The sequence below is a fragment of the Biomphalaria glabrata genome, chromosome 8, assembly GCF_947242115.1.
Source record: "Biomphalaria glabrata chromosome 8, xgBioGlab47.1, whole genome shotgun sequence".
Lineage (NCBI taxonomy): Eukaryota > Metazoa > Mollusca > Gastropoda > Planorbidae > Biomphalaria > Biomphalaria glabrata.
Genome location: NC_074718.1, coordinates 43,469,218 through 43,494,116, shown reverse-complemented (window position 1 = coordinate 43,494,116; position 24,899 = coordinate 43,469,218). Strand labels below are relative to the sequence as shown.

Sequence of the window (24,899 nt, the reverse complement as noted above, 5' to 3'; positions counted from 1 at the left end):
ATACATTGACATCAGGTATACCTGCTAGCATGGCGTTGCAGTAGTCAAGGCGGGAAAGTATGAATGCTACAGCTAGTTTTTTTGTTGATTCCGTCGTCAAATGTGGTTAGATCTGGCCTACTCTACGCAGCTGCAGATAAAGACCCTTGCAGACATATACATTGACATCAAGTATACCTGCTAGCATGGCGTTGCAGTAGTCAAGGCGGGAAAGTATGAATGCTACAGTTAGTTTTTTTGTTGATTCCGTCGTCAAATGTGGTCAGATCTGGCATACTCTACGCAGCTGCAGATAAAGACCCTTGCAGACATATACATTGACATTGACTTTTCTAGATATTTTTTTACTTAAGTATTTTCATTTTTTTTGTTCCTTAAAAATTTTGTATTCATATTTTTTTTAATTGATACGGGGTTAGGTATGTCATGTGATAGGCCATGTGACTACGTATACACCAAATGAATTCACACCTATGTAGAGTCTATGAGCTCAACCTTTATTCAGTTGCCATCATTTTGGATGGGGGGCTGGGCTCTATACTTTTTAATGCTTATAGTGTCTTTACTTTCTTTTTATAATGGTATCAGTGGCGTAGCATCCATGGCGCGAAGGGGCTCAATGAACCCGGGACCACGACCATTAGGGGCCCACTGCGCTTGGGCCCATGACTCTTAACATGTTGAGAACTTGGGGGTGACAACAAAGTGAAAAAATAATTAATTCGCTTTTGTAAAAACCGATAAAAAATAGAATGTAAAAATCTCCCTAAAAATTTCCTGAAAATTGTATCAAAATCAATATGCACTCCAAAACCATTGTTGGAAGCTAAAGTTTAATGTAAGGATTTGCTTTGCATCAGGTTTTGTAACTTGTAATGGAGGCTAGCCCTAACCGTGCGTTTAGAGTGACAATCGTTTCCATATCGTCCCATTTTTTTTCCTTGTCTGTTCATAAAACAGAAATGGAGGGGGATGGGGAGAGTTTGGTTAAGAAACAGGGATAGTCCTGATTGTCACGAATTAAAATTTCGATACAGCTGCAAATTATTCAATTTTCTCAAAGCTCAATATGTTTTTTTTTGTTTTGTATTTAAAATATGTAATATCAACTTTGTAATTGATATTAATCATATTCCAGTTCAGCGTTCAGGCTGATCCGTCAGCTTGTAAACGCACCAACAAAATCATTAACTATGAACAACTTTGGATCTTCGCTCTATGTAATGAACATGAAAAACTGATCTTGTTTTGACCACTCGCTAGTGCTCCAATATCTGCGAATATGACTTTATAATTGATGAACTCCATCGGGTATATTACAATGAACAGTGTATTTGATCATGAACTATATACAACTTCTCAATAACCTTGACTGCTCAATAGTATCATATGTTCATATATCTGCGACTTTGAATTTATAATTGATGAACTGCAGCGAGTATATTAGTTTGAACAGTGTAAATGATCAGGAACTATATACAACTTCTCAATAACCTTGACTGCTCAACGTGAATGAGTTAACCTGTTTGTCTTGTGTGTTATTGTAAGCGAAAGTATAATCTGGTAGTCTGACCAAAAAAAAATTAGTCTGACATAAAAAAAAGCCTATTGAATCCGAAGAAGTTTACAGTGTGAATATAAGACATTCAATTAAGACGATGCGTCCTCGAAAGTCTTCATCGCATTCTTTTGTTGTCTTCTGTAGTGTATACAAAATGTGAATGTAATCAATATATCAGAATAAAAAGGAGATGAAATCTAAACAAAATAAAAATAACATTAGATATTTAGCAAGCCAAAGAAACATCAGAGTGTTAACATAGGAATCGTTCAATTTGAATAGGTTTGTGCTATTGCAATGAATGGGGAAACTTGGGGAGCAGGTTTATAAAAAGATCTAAAAGATAACTAAATGGATTATGGAATAGTGTCATTCTTAGTATTTGGTTGAAACTTGGTTCATTGCTCTTAAAGAAACTTAACGCCATATATTTATACAAAAACATCAGAAAATTGCTATGAATATTCAAATTTGACAGGAAATCAAAGCCCAACAGATTCAAAACGTGATATTAGATCTGTTGGACCATGCAGTTCTGGAAAAAATACCGGTACTATAGGATATCAATTCTGTACCATTTGTCTCTATCATTGGTGGCAGCGCTCAAGACAAATAAAAAGTTGATATCAAACTAGTATTATTTTTTTTATACTGTTTAGTGATCTCCGTTGACGGAACATCCAAAAGAAATAGAAATTAGATAGTCATTTCTAGGTTTTCATATATGTGAGTATCAAACGTCAGCAGAATTTGCTGAACAAATGCTCCAAGTAATTAAAAAAAAACAACTTTTATTCTTAAATAAACTACTAGGCTAAAGCTATATATTTGAAACTCCTATTACTCGGTTCATTCTGTTCAGAAATTGTACAAACATTGACTTTTAATTCGTGTTGAAGTTCTAACAGAGTCAAACGTAATAAGATTATTAAAAAGCTACTCTCCTTGCATTGGAATGTCTTTTGGTCAATGAACCGACACATTCAGATTGCTCAATTGTTTTGTTATACATTGTATTCTTATTGGAGGAGGGGGGCCCACCAATATATTCTTGAACCCGGGACCACGGGTATCATGCTACGCCACTGAATGGTATTATTTTTTAGGAACCTTGAACAGTCTGTCTACAGTTATGTTTTATCAAGACAGTCTACAACGTGAACTGCACTACACGATCTGGAATGTGTTTATGACTGGCTCTGACTTATTCTGTGATTTGATTTTAGGCACATCGGCACAATTTAGGCCATGTCGTGCTTATTCTGTGAACAACTAGCTGTCGTGTTTATGACTAGCTCACTCTCATCATGTCTAAGTGTCTTATCCAATCAACGACTTGCCATACTATGTTTATCCTTTCTACAGCTTGCTGTCCTGTATTTATACCTGTCTCTGTCTATCTACAACTTTGTGCTTCCTCATCAATGTGAATCTTAATGCATGTTACCATTCCATGTTTCAACTGACCATGTGCATAATGAGTTGTTTGGATGAAAAACAGATTCACATGAAGAATACTTCTTAGTAACTTAAAGATAACCTGCACCCATTAAACCACTGTTACATAAGATCTGAACGAAGTCCATTAGGACTAAAACAGAGATTTAAAAACTCCTTCATCCCACTTTCGGTCAGAGTGTTACAAGATCAGCTGTCGTCATCGAGAAGTACATAGAAGTCTAATTCATAAAGCACTGGTTGTGAGTGCGTATGTGTTTATGTTGTTTGTATTTGCATCTATACTGTTATTGTTACAGTAGTTACGCTGAGGTTATCAATTGATGTCAAATTGAATTTCCATTTGATTGGATCAATAAACATTATCTTATCTAGTAAGGTGTCTTCAATAATTTTGTTAAAAAAGAGCAAATATAAATCATTTTGTATTACACAGATCACATTCAACATTTATTGAAGATTTCACTGATACATTTTGATACAAATAAATACATGAAACTATAATCTACAAGGAAATAACATTTCTGTTTTTGATTTTAGCCTTAAGTCTTTATCACACTTTTCAGTACTGTAAAAACTTCACTCTTTGGGATTTCTCTAATGTATACATTTTTAGCAGCTCCAAAACTATTTCATGCATAATACTTGAAGCAACACAACCTGAAAAGAACATCATAATAACAAAATCTCACAGATCTGAATCAAAGTATATAAAATAACTGTCTTTAAATAGCTGCAATCAACTCACTGGAGTTTAAACACAGTTGTCGCATTCTTTGCAGACATCACACACAGTGGAATCTTTGAGAATCTGAGACTGATAGAAGGCAGTCACTTGGTTACCTGAGAAGAGAAAGGAATGAAGTAATCTTCAATTCATGTCATTTGATAATTTAAAAAAAAAAGGAAGTTAGAAAGTGGTTACAATGTTGTGCAATAAATGTATTTAGATTCTTCTGTGAATTGAAAAATAATTTATCATTTAAAATGAGCACTGAAATGCTTTTAGAAAAGGTTACATTCATTTCACATATAAGGCAGAAGATCTTAGGTGGTTCACCATGTTTTCTTATTACAACCATTGTTACTTACGTGGTTCATAATAGTCATAGACTCGGATAGCAGCAGGTTGGGACTTAGCAACTAGTCCAGTTCTCACAGCGCGGAAGTTTAAGCAAACAGGTGTTGTTCCAATCTATAAAATGGTTTTTAAAAGTTTGCCATTAATTTAAAAAAAAACATTTGAAACTAAACTTTTCAAAAAAAATAAATAAATAAAAGTTGGCCATCCTATACAATGATGTTATGGTATAAAACAGATCAAATTGCAAGAAGAAATATAAAGGCCAGTGACCTGGTCAAAATAAAGGATAACTTTCTTGTTTTGCGTCTCTATTCGCTTTAGAATGTCCAACTGTGGGATACTCTCAAGGTCAGCCTCAAAGCCTGATGGGATGCCAATTTCTTGAACAGCCATAGCACTGCTTGGTCCACTGCCTAGCCACCTTTTAAAATAAGAAAATGTGTCAGAGCCCAAGGTTTTCAGTGGTTCTTATGTTGTTATAATATATTTTGAATATAAATCGTAGAGTGTACTCATGGCTAATTGGAGTTGAGAAATTTAATAAAAACTAAATGGAAACAACTGCACAAATATGGCTGAATAATGCCAATGTGTGTAAAACAACAACTAAATGTGAAAAGTCTATAACACTCATTAGGACAGTTCTGTGCATGGCTAAAACTAGACCTAAATCTCTTTATTTATCCATTTAAATACACAACTATCAGAACAAATTCTTAAGTATGACATATTTGGGGTTCATAGCTAACAGACATGCTCAAACATGAGGCTGCTGATGGCTCATGAGCTAAATATGGACCATGGTGAAGTGCTATCCAGTCCCTAAACACTTCTGCTTAAAAGAGCAGCACAAAATCACTTCCATTGGACTAGATTTTTTTTTTGCTTTGTTGCAGCCTGTGACACACATGTCAGAAATGTCTATCTCCCCCAGGCTGGCAAAAGCTGGCCTAGAAATTCTTGTTAATAATCTCAAACAATGTTGACAGAAATGTACATGTCCCCCAGGCTGGCACCAATGGCCTAGTACAGTGATGCCCAAAATACGGCCCACGGGCCAGATCCGGCCCGCGACCTGGTTCCATCCAGTCCGCCGAAAAGTCGACATAAAGTGCAGAAATGTATCTTTACCTACACTATGGCCCTCACTTTTTATCTGATTGGTTGCTATCATGTCATTTGTCCTTTATGAAATGGGACTCTGAATGTAAAATCTACTGGAAAAAGTGAACTTCTCTTTTTTTTGTTTCGGAACATGATAATAAGCTTACATATTTGTTTTATACAGAAAGTTTAGCTATTTAAAAAAACACCATAAATTCGGCATTGTGAAACAAATATTCCGGCATTTTTGTTAAAAAAAAGGATAAACTTCAACTGTGCTCTTAATGAATGTAAGTACTAGATACACTGGTTTCTAATCAAATAGTTTCAGGTCAATTTCTTTTCTCTTTTTTTTACTTTTTGTGGCCTGCGCGCGAGTGTCGGAAATAAAATGGCCCGCAGGTCGAATTAGGTTGGGCATCACTGGCCTAGTATAATGCAAGTTGTAGTTAATAAAAGTTAATAATCTCAAACAATGTTAATGTTGACACTAACTTACTTGGCACATGTTTCAACAAATAAATTATTGATTGTCTCTTCTATTAATTTAACAGTCAGGTCAAAAGTTGTTTCAAAGATTTCAGATTCAACATTGAAGGAGACGGCAACCTAAGCAAATGAAAACATTTCAATAAAATAAATAAAGTGACATGTTAATTACCCAAGCCAAAGTAAAATATAAGTCTTTAATACATATAACATTAATATTATTTACCTGAACCAAAGCCATACCAGATCCTGTGGCATCAATCTTTACTTGAGAAGGAACATCTGGTGTCTATAAATTAAAAAAAAACAAAAAAAAACTTTCATTATTAGCCAGATAAATGTTTTCTTTATCAAAGGGAATACTCATCAAAACTCATCAATACAACTCAACAATACATATGTTTAAAAAATCTTTACAATCAACATTGATGTGCAACAACAGTCTGTACTTTTCCATGCTCTCTAAATAAGTTGGTTGGATCTGTGTTTAATATCAAAATTATTTTTTTTATAAGAATAGAAACAATGAAATGATGTTGAAGCTTGAAAGAAATTGAAATCCATCATTTTATTTCAATAGAAAAATTTCAGTAATAAAAAAAAGCTCATCTATATATTAATGTGTTTTTTTATGTTCAAAGAGCAGGAAGACCAATTAAAGTGTGTCTGTGCAATCTCTTAATGTTGGAATAGGAAAAAAAAAAGACTGGAAATATAACATAGTAGTATAAGATTTAGTTATAAAATATCCAGATTTTGAGGACAAGCTTTTCTAGTATTATTTTATCAAAAAAATCAAATATTAACTATGTAATCTCAAGTTCAAGCTACTCACTTCTCTAGACTGTAGTAGAAGGGAATTCGTTTTGTCAATGTTGAAAGTGTAAGATGTTGTAGCATTCAGCTGAGTGGTGATCTGAACATTGAAGTTGTTGCTGTAGGTCTGTTTGGCAAACTCGGACAAGGCATTCAGGGCCAGCACAGTGTCCTTTAACAAAAGTTATGAGCATATGTAAAATAACCAACACATACTATTCAAACTACTTAAGTGCTACTTACGACAGATGGATATTTTATATAAAGATATATAAGTTGTGATATCTAGAAAGATTGTGATTATCAGAATCGTTGTCCAAAATGTAGCTGATTATACCCATAACCAATTCTGTAGCTTTTAGTCATTTTCTTCTATAAGTGAATTGTTTATAGCTACTTTCAAAATAAGCAGAAACTAAGTGCCAATGATTAACTATTCCAACCTAGACTTTAAAATATATGTAACTATTAAATCAGCTAAATTAATAGATGAGACGTTAATCTTATTCAGGCTAGTTTATAGTTGGGATCATTATTGGGCTGGTTGCCTTGTACGTGTGATACGTCAAGCAAAGTGTCCAAGAAAAGACACAAATAATATCTAGGATGATTTGGTGTCCATTCAAAGAATATGTCCTTAAGTAGAATGTTCAAATAAAATAAGTAAGATAAAAAAAAAAGACATTCACAAAAAAACTTTTAAAATTTTAAATAAAAAAAAGAATCCCATTTCATTTACACTGAAAAGCCTATTTCTCTGATCTATGAGTTCTAACATCAGTTCTAGTTTATTAGAATTTTATTCTATTTGTTTTTAAAATGATAAAATGAAATATCTATGATTGAATTCGCACACTCAAAAATTTAAAACACGCAAATACCTGTGTGGAGGAGAAGCCACCGTTTGAGTTTCTCTGTTCTGTTAACCATTGCATGATACTCTTTCCGGCAACAATGTTTCCTCTGGCAGCGTATGTCAACAAAGCGTAAGATGTCATTTCAATGTCAACGGCTTTAGTAGGGTTGGGGTAATCCCAAGTGTTGGTTGTCTTGGGTTGTTCTGGTTGGTGCCAGTATTTACGTCCATCTAATAAACAAAATTGAGAATCACTGCATAGTTTGAGAACACTCAGGATTTGCACTTAGTCTTAGTATACCAGATAATGTAATATTTTTAACGCACCTGCAAAAACCTGTTATAATTTTAAAATTTTGTTATATTTTCTAAATCATTTATAAATACAAGAATATTCCATATAATTACAAATATTACATAAATCCTTGACAGATCTAAACCTGTAACTTTAAATTCCTACTATGTTGCTATTTTATTTTTCATCGTCCTAGTTTTCTAAATAATAAAAAAATTTTAAGCATTAAATTTTTAATATAATTATTAAATTATGTAGCTCATAATGCACTGACAAAATTAGAAAAAAAGTTGAAAACTGACATGCCAATATTGCCAGATGTGTAATTGATCTATATAATTAATGTGACTTTTGCCATGTATGAATGTGTGTGTGTGTATGTATAACCTAGTTTACTTGTTTAGGCTAGTTGGAATGAAAGAGAGAATGACCAGAAGTGAGTCTTTTTTTTTTTCAAGCTTGACAGTGTGTGATTGTAAATGAAGATTGAATTAAGTTTGTGTGTATAATGGAACAGAGTTCATTGGTGCTTATATTTAAATTTAAATCAATTTACAGCAGGACTCGGATGCTATTGCAGTGAGACACTAGTCTATAGCTACGTATTACTCTATTTAATATAAGAGAGCTGTAACAACTATAAGTAGTCCATTTTACTTTGGTTTCTATACAAAGTTCAGGCCCATTATAAACAAGACTCTAATCCAACTTATAAATAAATATTCTATGCAGTTTACATTAACAGTTGAAGTTTTACTAGATCGAACAATGAAATGAAACACAAAAATATTGTCAATTTATCTGTTAAGCAGCTCTGTGCTCATTAAATTTGTGTTGAATTAATTTACAACTTTAGTAAAAAGAGAATAAGAACCTTTAACTGTGGCTTTCTGCTCGAGTTTATTCAGAACTGTCTGGACTTGACTGCTGTTGGCAAGTTGGAAAGCATAAGCAGCCATATTCAGTATATAAAGGTCATCGGTTTTAGCAACTTCCTGTTCAGCATAAGCTAAAGCTTTCTGTCTGGCTTCATCAACCAGGACACCAGCAGCATTCTGTAAAAATAAAAATGTCAACCCGTAAGAGCATTCAAATAGTAGCAAGAAAGCAACTGTTATGGACATGCTTAGGAATATCAACTAATGAAAAGATTTAAAAACAACGCCTGACAAAGACGTATGTCATATCAATTTACAAGTCAAAAAATTTTTTTAATGAGAAATAGAAATGTAATAATAGAATTAACCTACACTATCAGATCATAAAACTTACAGTCCTATCAAAAACATAGCTACAATCTAAGAGAGATAATCAATAAAAGAAATTAAACATCTTACTGTATTGACCAAAAGATCTTTATTCTCAAGTAGAGAAATTAAAACAAACAAAGTCAGTCCAACTCCAGAGCCAGCTTGACCCTAAGGAGATAAAAAAAAATGTGCTTGAACTGTGAGAACAATATTTACTATTAAGTCCCTATGAACAATAAGTTTTTTGTAAAAATTTTTTTTTTACATGTTTCAGATGTTCCTTCAGAGTTGAAAATAATTACTTCCTAGTCCAAACCTCCGACGGGGGATGGGAGCGGGCAGGGTTTGAACCCTCGACCATCGATAAATCTGAACGACAGTCCAGCGTGCAAACCGCATGACCAGGCAGCCATCCAATTTTGTTTCACTACAACAATGTAGTCTTGTGTGTTACAGTGTGTAATAATTTAAAGGAGTGAAAATGTATTGGACAACAGATTTTGTTTTATAATTAGCAATTAATTTTATGAATGAAACTTGATTGTAATGAATGATTAATGGCCAATAAAAAATGATGTTCTAGGTTACATTATTAGAAACATCAATTACAAAATTTATTTCAACTCATCATTTTCTCTCATGAAACAAATTTGGCTTCTAGTTGCTGCCTTAATATATGTAAAATATTTATGCATTATAAGCCTACTATAAACATAGTGGCTGAGAGGTAAAGTGCTTGGCTTCAATATTAAGGAGTCTTGAGCTCAAATCCTGGTAAAGACTGAGACTTTGAACGTCAGGATTTTTGGGAATTCCCCCAAGTCAATCAAACTTGATTTGGTACCTGACATACATTGGGGAAGTAAAGGTGGTTGGTCATGTGACACTCATTAACTATCTGCCATAGAAATAGATGAGTATACATCATCTGTGCCCAAATATCACAAGGTCTGAAAGGGATACCTTTTTATATATTACTGAATTATACTGCCTTCATAGATTGCAGTGTTAAGAACTATGTTAAGAATGTAAAAGTGATTATTTCAATGTTGTTGAAACTGTTCGAAAAAATATTTAAATAAATATGATTATATTAAAAGCATGGATAGTATACACGATTTTTTATTACTGATTTTAAAACATATTTAAATTGGCATTTATTTACCTGCATATTCTTGTGAATCACATTTCCAGGTTCAGGGAAGCTTCCATTAGCATTTTGTTTTGATACCATCCATTGGATAGCTTTAATCAGGATCTCATCATCAATGTAGATGTGGGCTTTTGCTTGCTTGAACACTCTGGTAACAAAGGCAGTTAACCTAAAAAAAATACAGATTCGATATGAGCAGAAGGTAAAAGACTCACAGGAAAAATAACCTCCATTTTAAATCAAAAACTTTACTATTTTAACTGTGAATAGACCTTGTTTTTAATGACTTAACTAAATAAAATTTAGCTTTTGTGGTATGAAGGGAGAGTAACCCTTCAGGGATTATGGGCATAACATGGCCTAAAGTGTGCTGATGTGCCAAAAACTCAAACTAAAAACTCAGCAGTTCAATAAATATGAAACTCATTCAAATTAAAGCAATATAGACTACCAGCGGCTATGTTTTAGTAAATTGTATTCAGATTATTTTTGTGTACAGAAACATTTCTGTTAACTTATTTATTTATTTCAATTAAAATTAAACCTACCACATACTGCCTGATGCATCACTGTTACCAAAAGCACTGAAAGAGCCATCTGTGTGTTTATAGGTCAGTTCTCTTTGATAACCTAAAATAAATATTGTAAATTAATCATCATAACAAGCTTAAAAATAATAGTTATAAAAACTTGGTGTTTTAAAATGAATCAGAGTCAGCCCAACTCACCACTTTCCATATAGCTCAAAGCTTTAGTTTGAATGTCCCCGCTGAGTTGATTCACAGATTTAAGGTAGTCAGTTACATAGACGTCAGGGGCTAGACCAATCATAGTTTGTTCACCACAACCAGTTGGCATCTGAAGAAGTGAATCTAATCCAGCGATGGTTGGACCCATCAAGTCACCTGCAGACAAGTAACACATTTTTTTTCTGTTAAAATTTATGTCCACGTTAAAATGTAATGAAACCAAATTGAGTCCATCCAAAATATAAAGAGAAATAGATTGTCAAAGTTGAGACAGCAGTTAAACTGTGATATGATCCCTAGAACTAGAAAGCTCAGGTCTTGGGCCAATATAAAAATTACTTCTTACCAACAGCAGATATTCTGGCCAGTTCTGAACCTTTCACAGTATTGGAAGGTAGAGTAAGATCAACAGTTTTAGAGAAACTAGTTTTGCCTTCTGTCAGGTCAATTAGGACAGGAACATTGTATATTTTGGGAACTCCTTCAGCCTGAAAAGAATCAAGTTTTCATTACAAATAAAATTTCATTTACACAAAGTAATGAGATATTTTTAGTAAGTCTAAGAACATTGTTTTAAATATGTATTTTTTTTTTTAATTTTGTAGCTAATGTATAAATATAAAAAAAACAACAGTATGTACATATTTTTAAACAAAGATGTATACAGTACCTCCACCAAGAGTTGTCTCCTAACAGCATCAGCAGCTTTGGTAGACTGAGCCTTCACTTCAATATCAATTTTACCCAAGTCAGCTGGCACAATAGGGAAGTACACAGACTTGGCCTCACCAGCCTTGATCTAATAACAGCATAAGAGCAAAATGCATCATTGTACACAAACAGATAACAGAATAAAATAGAAAGATTGTTTTAGTCTTTATCCTGATTTTAAAACTTGTCAAACTCACCATCACATCTTGTACACTTTCGACTTGTTTCAAAACTTCAGCTCCATTAGCATCAATTTCAATGTTGAAGAAGTTGTCAGACTTGGCAAGTGTCACACGGACCTGGTGAACAATTTAAACTTCATTACTTTTTACAAAGCTTATATCAACTTTGTCTGTCTGTCGGGTAAAAAGTGTGTACACGTTATTACTCACACACCCATTCTTGGATCATGCTGAAACTTAGCACAATAATTCAATGACAAAGACAAGACATGAATCAATGAAAAGAAAAAGAAACTAATTAGACAATTGGTTACTGATAATTCATTATTTTATTTAATAGCAACAAGGGAAACTAATAAATCAGTATTCACAGATATGGCTAAATTTGTAAGGTTTAGTCCCCTTAAATAATTGTTTACGCTATTTCTCCCTCATGCAAGTTGATACTTTAAATCAAGATAATCAAGTTGATACTTTATTTATTGTACCCAACAAAACATGAATCAATAAACAAAAAAAAAAAATCAATTAGTTGTGTTTTCTTTTAAAAATTTTTTTATATTTGAACATTGAACACATTATCTGTGTTATCATATTATGTACAGTAGGATAGGAAGAGAACATGTGAATAGCAAGGTTAATGCTTAAACAATACTTTGCTTTATGTGAAGTGTCTCCGCTGCAATGAGCTAACTGTGGAAAATCTGAAAGAGTAGCAACTGCTTACAAGTCAAATTAATGATGTATTCTTCGCTAATGGTTTCTATATTCCTGTATGGTTATGAAAGTTGGACACTGAATGCTGAGGCTGAAGAAATCAAGTCTTTGAGAGTAAATGCAAAGAAAAATGCTGGGATCGGATACCAGAAAAAGAAAACAAATGAGTTTGTACTGTTACAGGTAAACAAACCGGCTGACAAAAAGGAGGAACTGTTCAAAACTTAAAGCTGAGCTGGTTTGTTCATATTGTGAGACATGACTCACTGTAAAATGTCATTCTTTGAGGTACAGTGAAGGGAGCACAAAGAAAGGGTCATGCAAAGAAAAGCTGGCTGGACAACGTAAAAGAATGGACCAGCCTCTCACTTGATATTCAACTAAGAACAGATGGTGAAGTGGTGGGATTGGGTGACATGAACTGTCACAGCACACATACAATGAAAGTCAAGGGACAGATGATGGTGATGATATTTGAAAAGAATGTTTTAACAAAAAACTCACTCTGCTTCAGTAACCTAAACCTAAATCTAACTACTTAAGCTTTTTCACTGACCTGCATATCTTCAGTCATGTAGTTGAAAACATTAGCTTGTAGAGCCAGATGCTCCCCGCGGGTTACTGAGTAGGGTAAATTGAGGCTAACAAAGAATGGTCTGAACACTCGAAGCTGTTTGAAGTAAGTATTAAATGGTTATAACACAAGTGATTATAGTTAAGCACAATGTAAAAGATATACGGTAACTGATCTTGTAAATATCTTGCTGACATTTTTTTAAAGTTACTTTTGCATAGCACCTCTTTCATGCTATAACATACTCAGTGCACTCTAGTCTAATGTCTTATGGGGGAGAGGGTATCTGGGAGAAGGTTTGCCTACTGCCTTTAGGCAAGCACTCAGCTCGAGTCAGGGTTTGAACTCAGGCCCCCTGGATAGATAGCCAAGTGTTTTTTTGCCACTTCGTCACATATCCCACATTCTTTAAAACAAAATTTTTTGAAATGTAAGCATCAAGAAAAAGTTGGAAAGTTGCACAAACAATAACACTGTCACTACTTGATAGGGTCCCTTTTTTTCTTCCTTTCACTACCATAAAAAATTATTATTCATTATCCATTTTTTTAGTCAAGAAAAAACTGGGAAAGAAAGGTGACTTTAAAACAAAATTGGATGTAAGTTTGCATGAACAGTAAAGCCAGACCTAAGTTACTTTAATCAATAATTATTAAGAAGGATACAAATGTTTGTTCTTTAGTTTTACATTTTTGTTTGGATGTTTCTTCAGATTTGAAGATGATGAAATTCTGGCCCAACCTAAAGTGCTGAGCTGCTTTACAATAAGTGCACACAAAATGGAATTACAATTCTGTTGTTTAGAGGCTAATCTACCACACGCATTTTAAGGGTTAATACAACTGAAGATACGTCCAGAGCAAATACCATATGACCTGTAATGACCAGACAGCCAGGGAAAAATAAATAATTAATAACTAACAAAAAAAATGTACCATACAAACAAAAATGTGTACAAAAAATGTATAACTTAGGATAGAAAAACAAACTTACATGAGCCTGAGTTGGAGCAACACCGAGGCCAGAAGCTGAGTTGATGGCAAAAGCACTGGCCACCCAGGATGTGATAGTATCTGGTACTGTTGCAGTAATAGAAGCTGAGCCATTGGCACTGTTAATATAGTGTAGTTAAGTATTAAAGACATAGACATTGTTTGAAGTATTAACAAATATATTTACTTTAAGAATGTTAAATAATTTATTTTTTTAAATATTTTTTACAATTTATAGTTTTGAAAAAAAACAACACATTGTCATAAATATTACTTTATGATAAATTAGCCTACAGAAGAAAAAAAAAATTTATAAGTTTAAATTATTTACATCTCTATGGTTCCCAAAGAGTGTAATTAGATATTGCTCTATATTAACTTTACTAAGAAAGTAAACATGTTAAAAGTACGTCTGATGTAAACATCTAATTAAGACATTCAAAAACTATGTAGAAGTTAAATCAGATTAGAAACACTGAATAATTTTTATCCATTGAGACAACTTGTCCTAATGGTAATATATAAATAGCTAAGATGGATCAGATTAAATATTGTAAAGAAAAGTTTAACAGAAGCAAGCAATTATATAAAAAAAAAGAGCCCTATCCAAGTAAGCAAAGCAAAAAGTAGATAGGCTAAATAGTTATTGTTTATTTCTTCATTAGTCGTTAATAGTTTTAAACCGAGTTTTAAAATATTTATATAATAAAAATGACATACAACTGCTACCAATATTTAAAAAAAAATTGAAATATTTCAACTTCCTTAGAACTTTTTTTATAATCTACAAACATTTTTTAAAAATCAATGTATAAATGTATTATATGTAGCATGTGTATTAATATAATGTACAAAAAAAGATTTTTAAAAATAAAAAAATATTTTAAAAAGTAAGAAAAATAACTGAAATTAATACTGTGATATTTTTATTTCCATAAATTAATAGTTTAATTTTAGCAAAATATAGGCTTATTTGCCAGACATGCAATAATATATTTGAATTTATTAACACTTAAATTTATACCGACTTGTTGTTACAATGAAATGAATATAATGTAAGGTACATAAAAGGCTAGATAAAAGCTAAATATCCAATTAGTAGTAAAGTGAAGCAAGTTTATTCAATAGATAAGGTAGTAGTGCTTTGTTGGTCAACGTTTTTAGAAGATTGAATTGATATCGTTCACATCAAGTCAGCTTCATCTCACATATCTGATAACCATTGGATGAATCAGATTCAGCTATTAAAGTCAGATAGTCTTAAAAATTGTTCAGTTCATATTTTAAATGTGTTTGTTATGTGTTTTTTGTTTGGAATATGGAAGTAACAAAACCATAAACCTGACATAAAGGTTTAACAGAAAATCACCAGAAATCTTTAGTCACATTGACCGATCTACATTTCTATTAACTATCTAACAAAATTCCAACCAAGCTAGATATCTAGATGTATTATTTTGAAGTAAATATTTCAGCTCTGCTATTAACATTATGTATTTATTTATAAATGCCAAAAATGTTTTGTTTTTGTAAAAATGTTTTACATGTTTCGGATGTTCCTTCAGAGTTGAAGATAGTTTACTCCCTAGTCCAAACCTCCCGCAGGACGACGGGGGGATGGGAGCGGGCAGGATTTGAACCCTCGACCATCGATAAATCCGAACGACAGTCCAGCGCACAAACCACACGACCAGGCAGCCATCCAAATGCCAGCAGTGAACAAGTAAATGTCCTCTGACTGCATAGAACATGCGTGGTGGCAGAGTGGTAAAGCGCTTGGCTTGAGATTTTGAATTTTTTTAGGACACTACTGAGTCCAACCAACTCTAATGGGTACCTAACATTGGGTGGGCAAAGTGATGGCGGTTGGTCATTAACTGGTGGCTACAGAAATATAATCTGCCCTATAGATTATAAGTAGCATATATTACAAGACTATTATAGTATATAGATCTAGATCGCAAGGTCTGAAAGTGGTAGACTTCTTTACTATTTAATAGCTAAGATTAGAATTAGTTTGTGTAGAATTAAAAACCTCAACCATATTTTTTAATTTAAATAAATTTAGATATAACATTTGAAAGACAACTTTAGAGCTCGGTCTTAGTTCGTGCATCGAAAAATCATTGTCGGTGTGTAGATGTAGAACTCGTATCATTTCTATCAAGCTAAATCTCATCAGACTCATCTGGATCTCAGACTAACCTAACCTACTTGATCTAGTCTAAAGGAAAGTCTAATCTAGATTCAAGATCTAGAGTAGATTACAGAGTTGTTGGTAAATTTCTAAATGTATTCAATGTTTATCTTATTGGTTTTGGGTGAGTTAAATGGTGTGACTTCAGCGCAAAGTGGCAAAAAAAAGGGGCTTTTCTTTTTTAATATATTAACCCAGTATCACACGCAATCACGTGGTTATATGTCTATATATAGCAGTAGAACGGAAGAGGAAGTTGAAAGCGAGTCAGTGATCTCTTTTTAGAAGAGTTTAAAGAAATACAAATGCACAGTATGGTTATGTCAACTAGATCTAGAGACAACGCATTAGGTACCCAACAGAAACAGAGTTCCACAGCCAAGTCTCCACAAAGTTGCTTCGAACTCTTGCAGGCTCTTGTAAAGTTCCCGAAGAACTATCCGCCTGCAAATTATTTTCCCCTTTAAAAATCGCTCCTCCGGGACCTCCGCCACCACCTGCCATCGACATTGCCAGCATAGGCCAAAAACCTATAATGAAATTTTAATGAATTACCAGTACGCTTGTGCAGAATTTGGTTTTAAAAAAGAAAATAGCCTAAATTGTATTGTAAACAAGAAAATATTGTATTCCTGCTAAGCACGCATCTGAGGCCTACTGTGTCGCAGTGCTAAACTAGATTAGAGGCATATTCCGAGACAGAATCAAGAAATTGGCTACCACTGTGCCAAAGAAAACAAGATTAGATTTAATTGAGTGGTCTAGCTGAATAATTTTTTTTTCCTAAATAATTGAAATATAATTTATTGAACACCAATGCATAGGCCTACTATCTTTTATATTTCGACTTAATCAATGCTAGGCCAAGAGTTGCGATACCATGGAAGCCAAAACGAGGAAAGCGCAAACAGGGACGTCCTCGTATTACTTGGCGACACACCTTCATGGAGGACCTCAGAGCAGTGGACACCAGGTGGGAGGAGGCTTCAGACATTGCCAGTGCCAGATCTTTGTGGAGACAGCTTGCCGCCCAATGCGCCGAACGGCGCGGGAGGACCTAAGTCTAAGTCAGTAAAGGCCCTAACGTAAACATTTGAGCTACATCCATGATTTGTTTTGATAAAGATAAAACGAAGCCACACAAGAGTTGATTAGAGAAGCATGAATAATGAATATGGTTGAGTAATCTTGGAGTACACTTGTTTTGAATTAGGACCAGTAAATATTTTCAAACGCTCAAACTTGTGAGTTTAAGGGGAAAGTACCCAGTCCAAACGGAATCCCACAGAAACGTCTCAACAAAATTGATTCGTGTTCTTGTTGGCTCCTTTAAACTGTTTCCATTCATTTGGTTGTCTGTCAATGTGTCGATAGCACCGCCAACTTGCACCGGAAGCTTGTCCATCACCATTTCCCATTCACCTGAGACAGAGACATTCCTAAGCTATAAATCATCTATAGTAACTTAAAGCGATATACCAAAAAATGGCCATTTCTCATTTTTCTAGAATGATAGTGTTATTCCCCTTCGTACATGTCATAGACTGGCCTCACGACGACGACTTCTCACATATTGACAGAAAATGGCAGGTGGTTAGCTACAGTATGGCACATTTCAAAAAAATGTTCTCCAATTTTTAGCAGCCGAAATTATCCGAGATATTTTTATGTTTCTAATTTAAAAAAAAAAAAGATCTTCAGACGATTGCAAAGTTCGTGTAACGAGAGAGGATATCTGTACATTGATATGTGTGCGAATCATTCCATTCAGACTTCTTGGCCAAGACGGATTTAAGGAGTTAGTTACAGAGATCGAGTCACAAACTAAGAAAGCCTGGGACTTGACCTTATAAGGTTGTGACCGAGCGTCGCATGAGGTTTCCGGGACAATGTCATCCGATAGAATGAATAACGCATACCGGGAACTGCAAAGACATACGAGGAAAGCGCAAACAGGTACGTTTAACTTGGCGCCACATGGAGGACATCAGAACAGTGGACAACGGCAAGGAAGACGTTGTTGATGGCAGACGTTGTCAGTGACAGATGTCAGAGACAGCATACCACCCAATACATTAGAGACTCGATGAAGATAGAAGTGTTGGACTAATTTCAGCAATTTCGAAAAAAAAATCTATTTTTATCGATCAAATTCACGGTTAAAAATTCATTGTGTTATTTCAAGTACCTACATCCGTATGGTCAAAGAAAAGATAGCTTTTCATTATTAATTTATTTAACAATTAAACCCAGGGGATAAGAATAAAAAAAAAACAAGAATAGCAGATAAAGAAGTGAATCAGACCATTATTACCAAGACGATAGAATAGAAGATATTCCTTCTTGTTTTTTTTCCGTGTGAAAATTCTAAACTTCAAAGGTTTGAAAGGAAAACTTTGATTGGGGGATTTCATGTCGATTTGAAGAAACACTTTCCTATTGGTGAAACCATCAAACCGAGAAGACCCAAAATAAAAGTAAAATGTTCTAACGTAGTTGTGACAGTGTCCCAGAGCCACGACTCGACAAATACAGAGCGTGTTCTGGTTGGTTCCTGTAAAGCCACTTCCGGTGTGTTGACCAGGGCCTGATTGAGTAAATCTAGTATCGGCACATTCACCGGGCTAGAGATGACACTGGAGAAACAGAAGCGTTTACTGGGGCCGTCTCCACCGCGGCGACAAGGGTTGAAATGGATTGGGATGTAAGGACCTTAGAATAAACAAAAGAAATGTTTCGTAAAGAATGAAAGTCTACTACATTTCCTTTGAAACTGTTCAGTACACTAATATTCCAGAGTTATCTCTTTCTGTTCTTTGATATTTAAGCACTGAACTTTATGTGTGTGTATGTCTGTGAATGTATGTATGTATGTGTGTGTGTGTATGTCTGTGAATGTATGTATGTATGTGTGTGTGTATGTCTGTGAATGTATGTATGTATGTGTGTGTGTATGTGAATGTATGTATGTATGTGTGTGTGTATGTCTGTGAATGTATGTATGTATGTATGTGTATGTATGTATGTATGTATGTATGTATGTATGTATGTATGTATGTATGTATGTATGTATGTATGTATGTATGTATGTATGTATGTATGTATGTGTGTGTTGATTATTATCCAAACGTATTACAATTGTCCTATTCTTACTCCATTGACCTATCCATTGACCTATCCATTGACCTAACCATTGACCTATCCATTGACCTAACCATTGACCTATCCATTGACCTATCAGTATCCTTGGAACATTAGTGGCGCGGTGGCTGAGTGGTAAAACTCTTGGGATTTTTAATTTCAGGATCTTTAGTGTGCCTCTGAGTTCACCCAGGGGGGGCTCTGTGGCTGAGTGGTTAAGCGCTTGGCTTCCAACCTGTGGTCTTGGGTTCGAATCTCGGTGAAAACTGGGATTTTTTAATTTCCAGATTTTTAGGACGCCCCGAGTCCACCCAACTCAAATGGGTACCTGACTTTAGTTGGGGGAAAGTAAAGGCGGATGGTTGTTGCGCTGGCCACATGACACCCTGCTCGTTAACCGTCGGCCAATGAAACAGATGACCTTAACATTATCTGCCCTATAGATCGCAAGGTCTGAAAAGGGGAACTTTTATTTTTTTTTATTAGTTCACCCAGCTCTAATGGGCACCTGACATTAGTTGGAGAAAAGTAAAGGCGATTGATTGTTGTGCTGGCCACATGACAGACTCGTTAATCGTAGGCCACAGAAACAATATTTTTGAATAGTAAAAGAATATTAATCTAAACATTCGTTTACACAACTGAAATAAATTCCCAATAAAATTATTAGTCAATAAAAACGGATACATTTGAATATTTATTTATTGCGTAATTTAGTTCTTCAAAAAATAAAAAAACGACTTTTAAGTTATTTGCTTAGTAGTAACCTACACAGTTTTCTAAACAGTTCCGCCAAACACTAAAGATCATTAGTCAGAGCTGATCACGTTGGACTAGAGCAGCGGTTCTCAACCTTTTAAGCTCGGCGACCCCTTTTTATAATCCCCCACTCTGCCGCGACCCCCCTCCCCCCGACACACACATACAGCAATAGAAAAGTAGACAATAACAATCCTTATTTTTGATGGTCTTAGGCGACCCCTGGCAAATCGTCAATAGACCCCCAAGGGGGTCGCGACCCACTGGTTGAGAACCCCTGGACTAGAGTCTCGCGTGTTCTGGACCACGGCTAATGAATATATACGTTGTTAGTTTAATGCCATCATCTGCCCTATAGACCACAAAGTCTGAAAGGGGAAACTTTACTATTTTTTTTACTATAACTAATGAGAGTTTCTAAACAATCAAATGGAATGAACATCAAATTTGATCATTTTCTAAGTCCCCCAGAAAGTACTCCCAGCCTTAGTTAAGCCTTATTGGGAAAAAAATTAAAATAAAAAATTCAATTAATACCCAAAAAATATATCAGGAATACATAAGCCGGGATCTAAAAAGGATCAAAGCAGACCCGGACATACGAGTAGAACAAATCGAATTGAAATTCTATTTACTTAGTAGCAACTGAGATCCACATCCAAGTCTCCGTAAACATTGTTCTAACTTTGGTCGTTTCCATTAGTTCTGTTTTATCTAGGCCTACTTGTGTTTGGTTTTCAAATGGATTAAACACAGAACACTGCCGAAGACCTCGTGCACAAGGGACAGGGATCTCCACTAAATTGGATAATAATTATTTCTTTAAGCAAACAAAAAGACTGCTAAAACTCGCAAAATGAAATTTTTAAAAAGGGAACACATTTTTTTTCTCAAGCATGCTGGTGTTTGTTTTTTTTCCCAATTTTTTTTTATCTTATAAAGAAGTTCAAAAAATTGAATTGTAGATTTTGGAAACGTAAATCTTTCACCAAAATACAAAAGGGGGATAAAGTTCTGGATTAAATGGCGAAATATTAAAAAAAAGCTTCAAAAAAAATGTTTAGATATCGGGAATACCCAATGCTTTGGGAGGTCCACAGAAAGGTTTCTACAAAATTTGTTCGGACCCTCGCTGGTTCTTTCATTTCGCTTTGTCCAGATGTTTGTTCGCCACCAAAATGATTTATCATAGCGCCGTCTACTCCAGCCATCATTTCAAATATCATGGGAGCTAAGATTTCAAAATAATAGTGACTATTTTAATTACAGTATATTTGTATCCCATTAGAAAGCCTGTACAATTTCAACATTTTAATATCTATCGGATTTTTAAACAAAACTTAATACATTTTTGTATGTTTCATTTCTTTGACAAGTTATTATGTTTTTTAGCATTAAAAATAAATACGTTTAATTGACTAAGTTTCGAAATGTGAAGGGGAATAATTGTTTGCAGATCTAAATATAGACACGAATCAAATCGATGTAATCATTTCTGGTGATTTTCATTATTTCATCAAAACGTCATTGCTGATGTAATACACAAATAGTCTTGCTGTATATTGAGCCATATTTAACAATTAGATATTATATCCTTATGTACATTCTATGAAATACATACAAACTGACATACATTTGTTTACAGTCAGTCCTGTTATCAACTGTTGTAAAACCAGACTAACTTTAAATTGCATCAAACTCGAAACTATAACAAGAGAAAGTGGCCAACACAAAATACAAAGTTTCCTTGGCCCCTTAACAATAACTATGTCAGGGTGTTCCGAAATGTTGCCCTCTGGGAAGGTTCTGTTTATTTTACCCAATATGTTGTGACGTCCAGAGAAATGTCTCTACGAAATTGGAACGTGTCCTGGTCGGCTGCTGCAAACTGCTTTCTGATTGTGTCACGTGCCCGGTCTGGGCCACGCCTCCGAAGTTGACACCACCCATCATGTCCATCATGGGTAGAAAGACTAGAGAAATAGTGACCAGGGTTAGAACTTGTTCTATCATGGGTAGGAAGACTAGAGAAATAGTGACCAGGGTTAGAACTTGTTCTATCATGGGTAGGAAGACTAGAGAAATAGTGACCAGGGTTAGAACTTGTTCTATCATGGGTAGGAAGACTAGAAAAATAGTGACCAGGGATAGAACTTGTTCTATCATGGGTAGGAAGACTAGAGAAATAGTGACCAGGGTTAGAACTTGTTCTATCATGGGTAGGAAGACTAGAGAAATAGTGACCAGGGATAGAACTTGTTCTATCATGGGTAGGAAGACTAGAGAAATAGTGACCAGGGTTAGAACTTGTTCTATCATGGGTAGGAAGACTAGAAAAATAGTGACCAGGGATAGAACTTGTTCTATCATGGGTAGGAAGACTAGAGAAATAGTGACCAGGGTTAGAACTTGTTCTATCATGGGTAGGAAGACTAGAGAAATAGTGACCAGGGTTAGAACTTGTTCTATCATGGGTAGGAAGACTAGAGAAATAGTGACCAGGGTTAGAACTTGTTCTATCATGGGTAGGAAGACTAGAGAAATAGTGACCAGGGTTAGAACTTGTTCTATCATGGGTAGGAAGACTAGAGAAATAGTGACCAGGGTTAGAACTTGTTCTATCATGGGTAGGAAGACTAGAGAAATAGTGACCAGGGTTAGAACTTGTTCCATCATGGGTAGGAAGACTAGAGAAATAGTGACCAGGGTTAGAACTTGTTCTATCAAGATACATTGGGCTGCCTAAGTGAGTAACCCAGATGGGCTTCAATGGGGTCTATAGATGTTATACTGAGATACACTGGACTGCAAAGGTGAGTGACTAGTCGTCCAGAGAGTCTAACCTCGTTTTACCGAGGTACCACAAACAAAATCATAAGAATTTTTTGAAGCTATCTATATATTTTTTTTTTAATATTGTCTGTTTTTTTTTAAAAATCAGACTGAAGTAGTCGTCAACATGACAATAGGTTAAGACACCTTTGACCTTTAGAAAGTCTGTTACTTGAAATATATTTAGAGAGCTTGAATACACAATCATTAAACTAACATTTTGTTAAGTAAGTTGTGATTATATTTTACAGGGAAAAAATAGTCAATTTGAATGATTAAATATACGATTTTTTCTCTTGAGCTAACAATGACATTTATAATAAACTCAAGACCAGAGAATAATATTAAAACCTCTTTTGTGTTGATTTTGTTTTCCTGAAAAAGAGAAGAACTTACATCACATTAATTCAGTAATTGGGCGTGTCTTTAACGGCGCTCGTTTGCTACAAAGCTTAGCCAGTCCTTATAACCTCAAATAAAAGCCAAAACCGATTAAGAAAAAACAAAACACTAAGCATAGAAAACAGTTTGTACGCTGGATAGAAAGGTCCTTAGGCGTCAACATGTGTTTCAAAGCGAGGCTAAGGACTGAAACCTTGAAACAGCTTAATGAAAAATGAAAATTAACCCAATGTCCAAAGAATTCCACAGCCAGGTCTCCACAAAGTTGGACCGGGTCTTAGTCGGCTGCTGGAGATCTTCTGTTTTAGTCTCTGTTTCTGTCACCGGCAGTGTGATTGGGTCCGAGACGACACTAGAGACCAGGTTCATGACAGGAGAGAAGGACGCGAAGCAACGCTTCCTGAGCTGACCACTGAGGCTCCGGCCACATTGGAAGAAGTTTGGAATGTTAAACAAGTCTATAGAAGATAACAAAAGACAAAAAGTATTTCTAGAGTCGTAATGATGTCCGTAGACCTAAAAGTAGGATCTCTAGAGTCGTAATGATGTCCGTAGACCTAAAAGTAGGATCTCTAGAGTTGTAATAATGTTCGTAGACCTAAAAGTAGGATCTCTAGAGTCGTAATGATGTTCGTAGATCTAAAAGTAGGATCTCTAGAGTCGTAATGATGTCCGTAGACCTAAAAGTAGGATCTCTAGAGTCGTAATGATGTTCGTAGACCTAAAAGTAGGATCTCTAGAGTTGTAATGATGTTCGTAGACCTAAAAGTAGAATCTCTATAGAGTTGTAATGATGTTCGTATATCTAAAAGTAGGATCTCTAGAGTTGTAATGATGTCCGTAGACCTAAAAGTAGAATCTCTAGAGTTGTAATGATGTTCGAAGACCTAAAAGTTGGATCTCTAGAGTCGTAATGATGTCCGTAGACCTAAAAGTTGGATCTCTAGAGTCGTAATGATGTCCGTAGACCTAAAAGTTGGATCTCTAGAGTTGTAATGATGTCCGTAGACCTAAAAGTTGGATCTCTAGAGTTGTAATGATGTCCGTAGACCTAAAAGTTGGATCTCTAGAGTCGTAATGATGTCCGTAGACCTAAAAGTTGGATCTCTAGAGTCGTAATGATGTCCGTAGACCTAAAAGTTGGATCTCTAGAGTTGTAATGATGTCCGTAGACCTAAAAGTTGGATCTCTAGAGTTGTAATGATGTCCGTAGACCTAAAAGTTGGATCTCTAGAGTCGTAATGATGTCCGTAGACCTAAAAGTTGGATCTCTAGAGTCGTAATGATGTCCGTAGACCTAAAAGTAGAATCTCTAGAGTCGTAATGATGTTCACGGCAAATACATCTAGACTCTATTAGGCCTACTTGATAGAATTCTTTGCAACAGAGGGCTGTTACGCTAGAAACATAACACTTGAGCTAAATCTATTTTTATTAAGCAGATCCCATCACAAAATGTCATAAACAGTGTCATTATGAGATGTTTCATTCACAAATGTAAAGATACAAACGAGGCCAATCGTCATTGTACACCTAAACACTGACCCGTGACGTGGCAAAACTATGAACAGGGGAGA

At 34.9% G+C, this 24,899-nt stretch overlaps 1 protein-coding gene across 14 annotated transcripts in view; it reads right to left on the bottom strand.

Moving 5' to 3' along the window:
- Positions 1-3,440: 3,440 nt before the first annotated feature.
- The window catches only part of LOC106058415 (CD109 antigen), a 59,495-nt gene continuing 38,036 nt past the window's right edge, over positions 3,441-24,899 (bottom strand). For 7 of the 14 annotated variants that reach the window (XM_056038448.1, XM_056038453.1, XM_056038449.1 and 4 more), the window contains exons 20-37: positions 13,993-14,110; positions 12,982-13,095; positions 11,724-11,825; positions 11,486-11,614; positions 11,162-11,303; positions 10,795-10,971; positions 10,615-10,696; positions 10,079-10,235; positions 9,001-9,081; positions 8,538-8,718; positions 7,394-7,599; positions 6,532-6,684; positions 5,923-5,985; positions 5,707-5,816; positions 4,374-4,524; positions 4,112-4,214; positions 3,768-3,862; positions 3,441-3,679 (exon numbers count right to left, since the gene is read on the bottom strand). In XM_056038448.1, the coding sequence (XP_055894423.1) occupies positions 3,774-3,862; positions 4,112-4,214; positions 4,374-4,524; positions 5,707-5,816; positions 5,923-5,985; positions 6,532-6,684; positions 7,394-7,599; positions 8,538-8,718; positions 9,001-9,081; positions 10,079-10,235; positions 10,615-10,696; positions 10,795-10,971; positions 11,162-11,303; positions 11,486-11,614; positions 11,724-11,825; positions 12,982-13,095; positions 13,993-14,110 (2,158 nt within the window). In that variant the 3' untranslated portion in view covers positions 3,441-3,679; positions 3,768-3,773. Of the gene's footprint in view, positions 3,680-3,767; positions 3,863-4,111; positions 4,215-4,373; positions 4,525-5,706; positions 5,817-5,922; positions 5,986-6,531; positions 6,685-7,393; positions 7,600-8,537; positions 8,719-9,000; positions 9,082-10,078; positions 10,236-10,614; positions 10,697-10,794; positions 10,972-11,161; positions 11,304-11,485; positions 11,615-11,723; positions 11,826-12,981; positions 13,096-13,992; positions 14,111-16,543; positions 16,719-17,453; positions 17,611-18,680; positions 18,901-20,723; positions 20,887-21,165; positions 21,320-21,907; positions 22,062-23,548; positions 23,781-24,899 lie in introns of all 14 variants that reach the window. The other 7 variants (XM_056038445.1, XM_056038458.1, XM_056038455.1 and 4 more) reach the window with 7 other exon arrangements.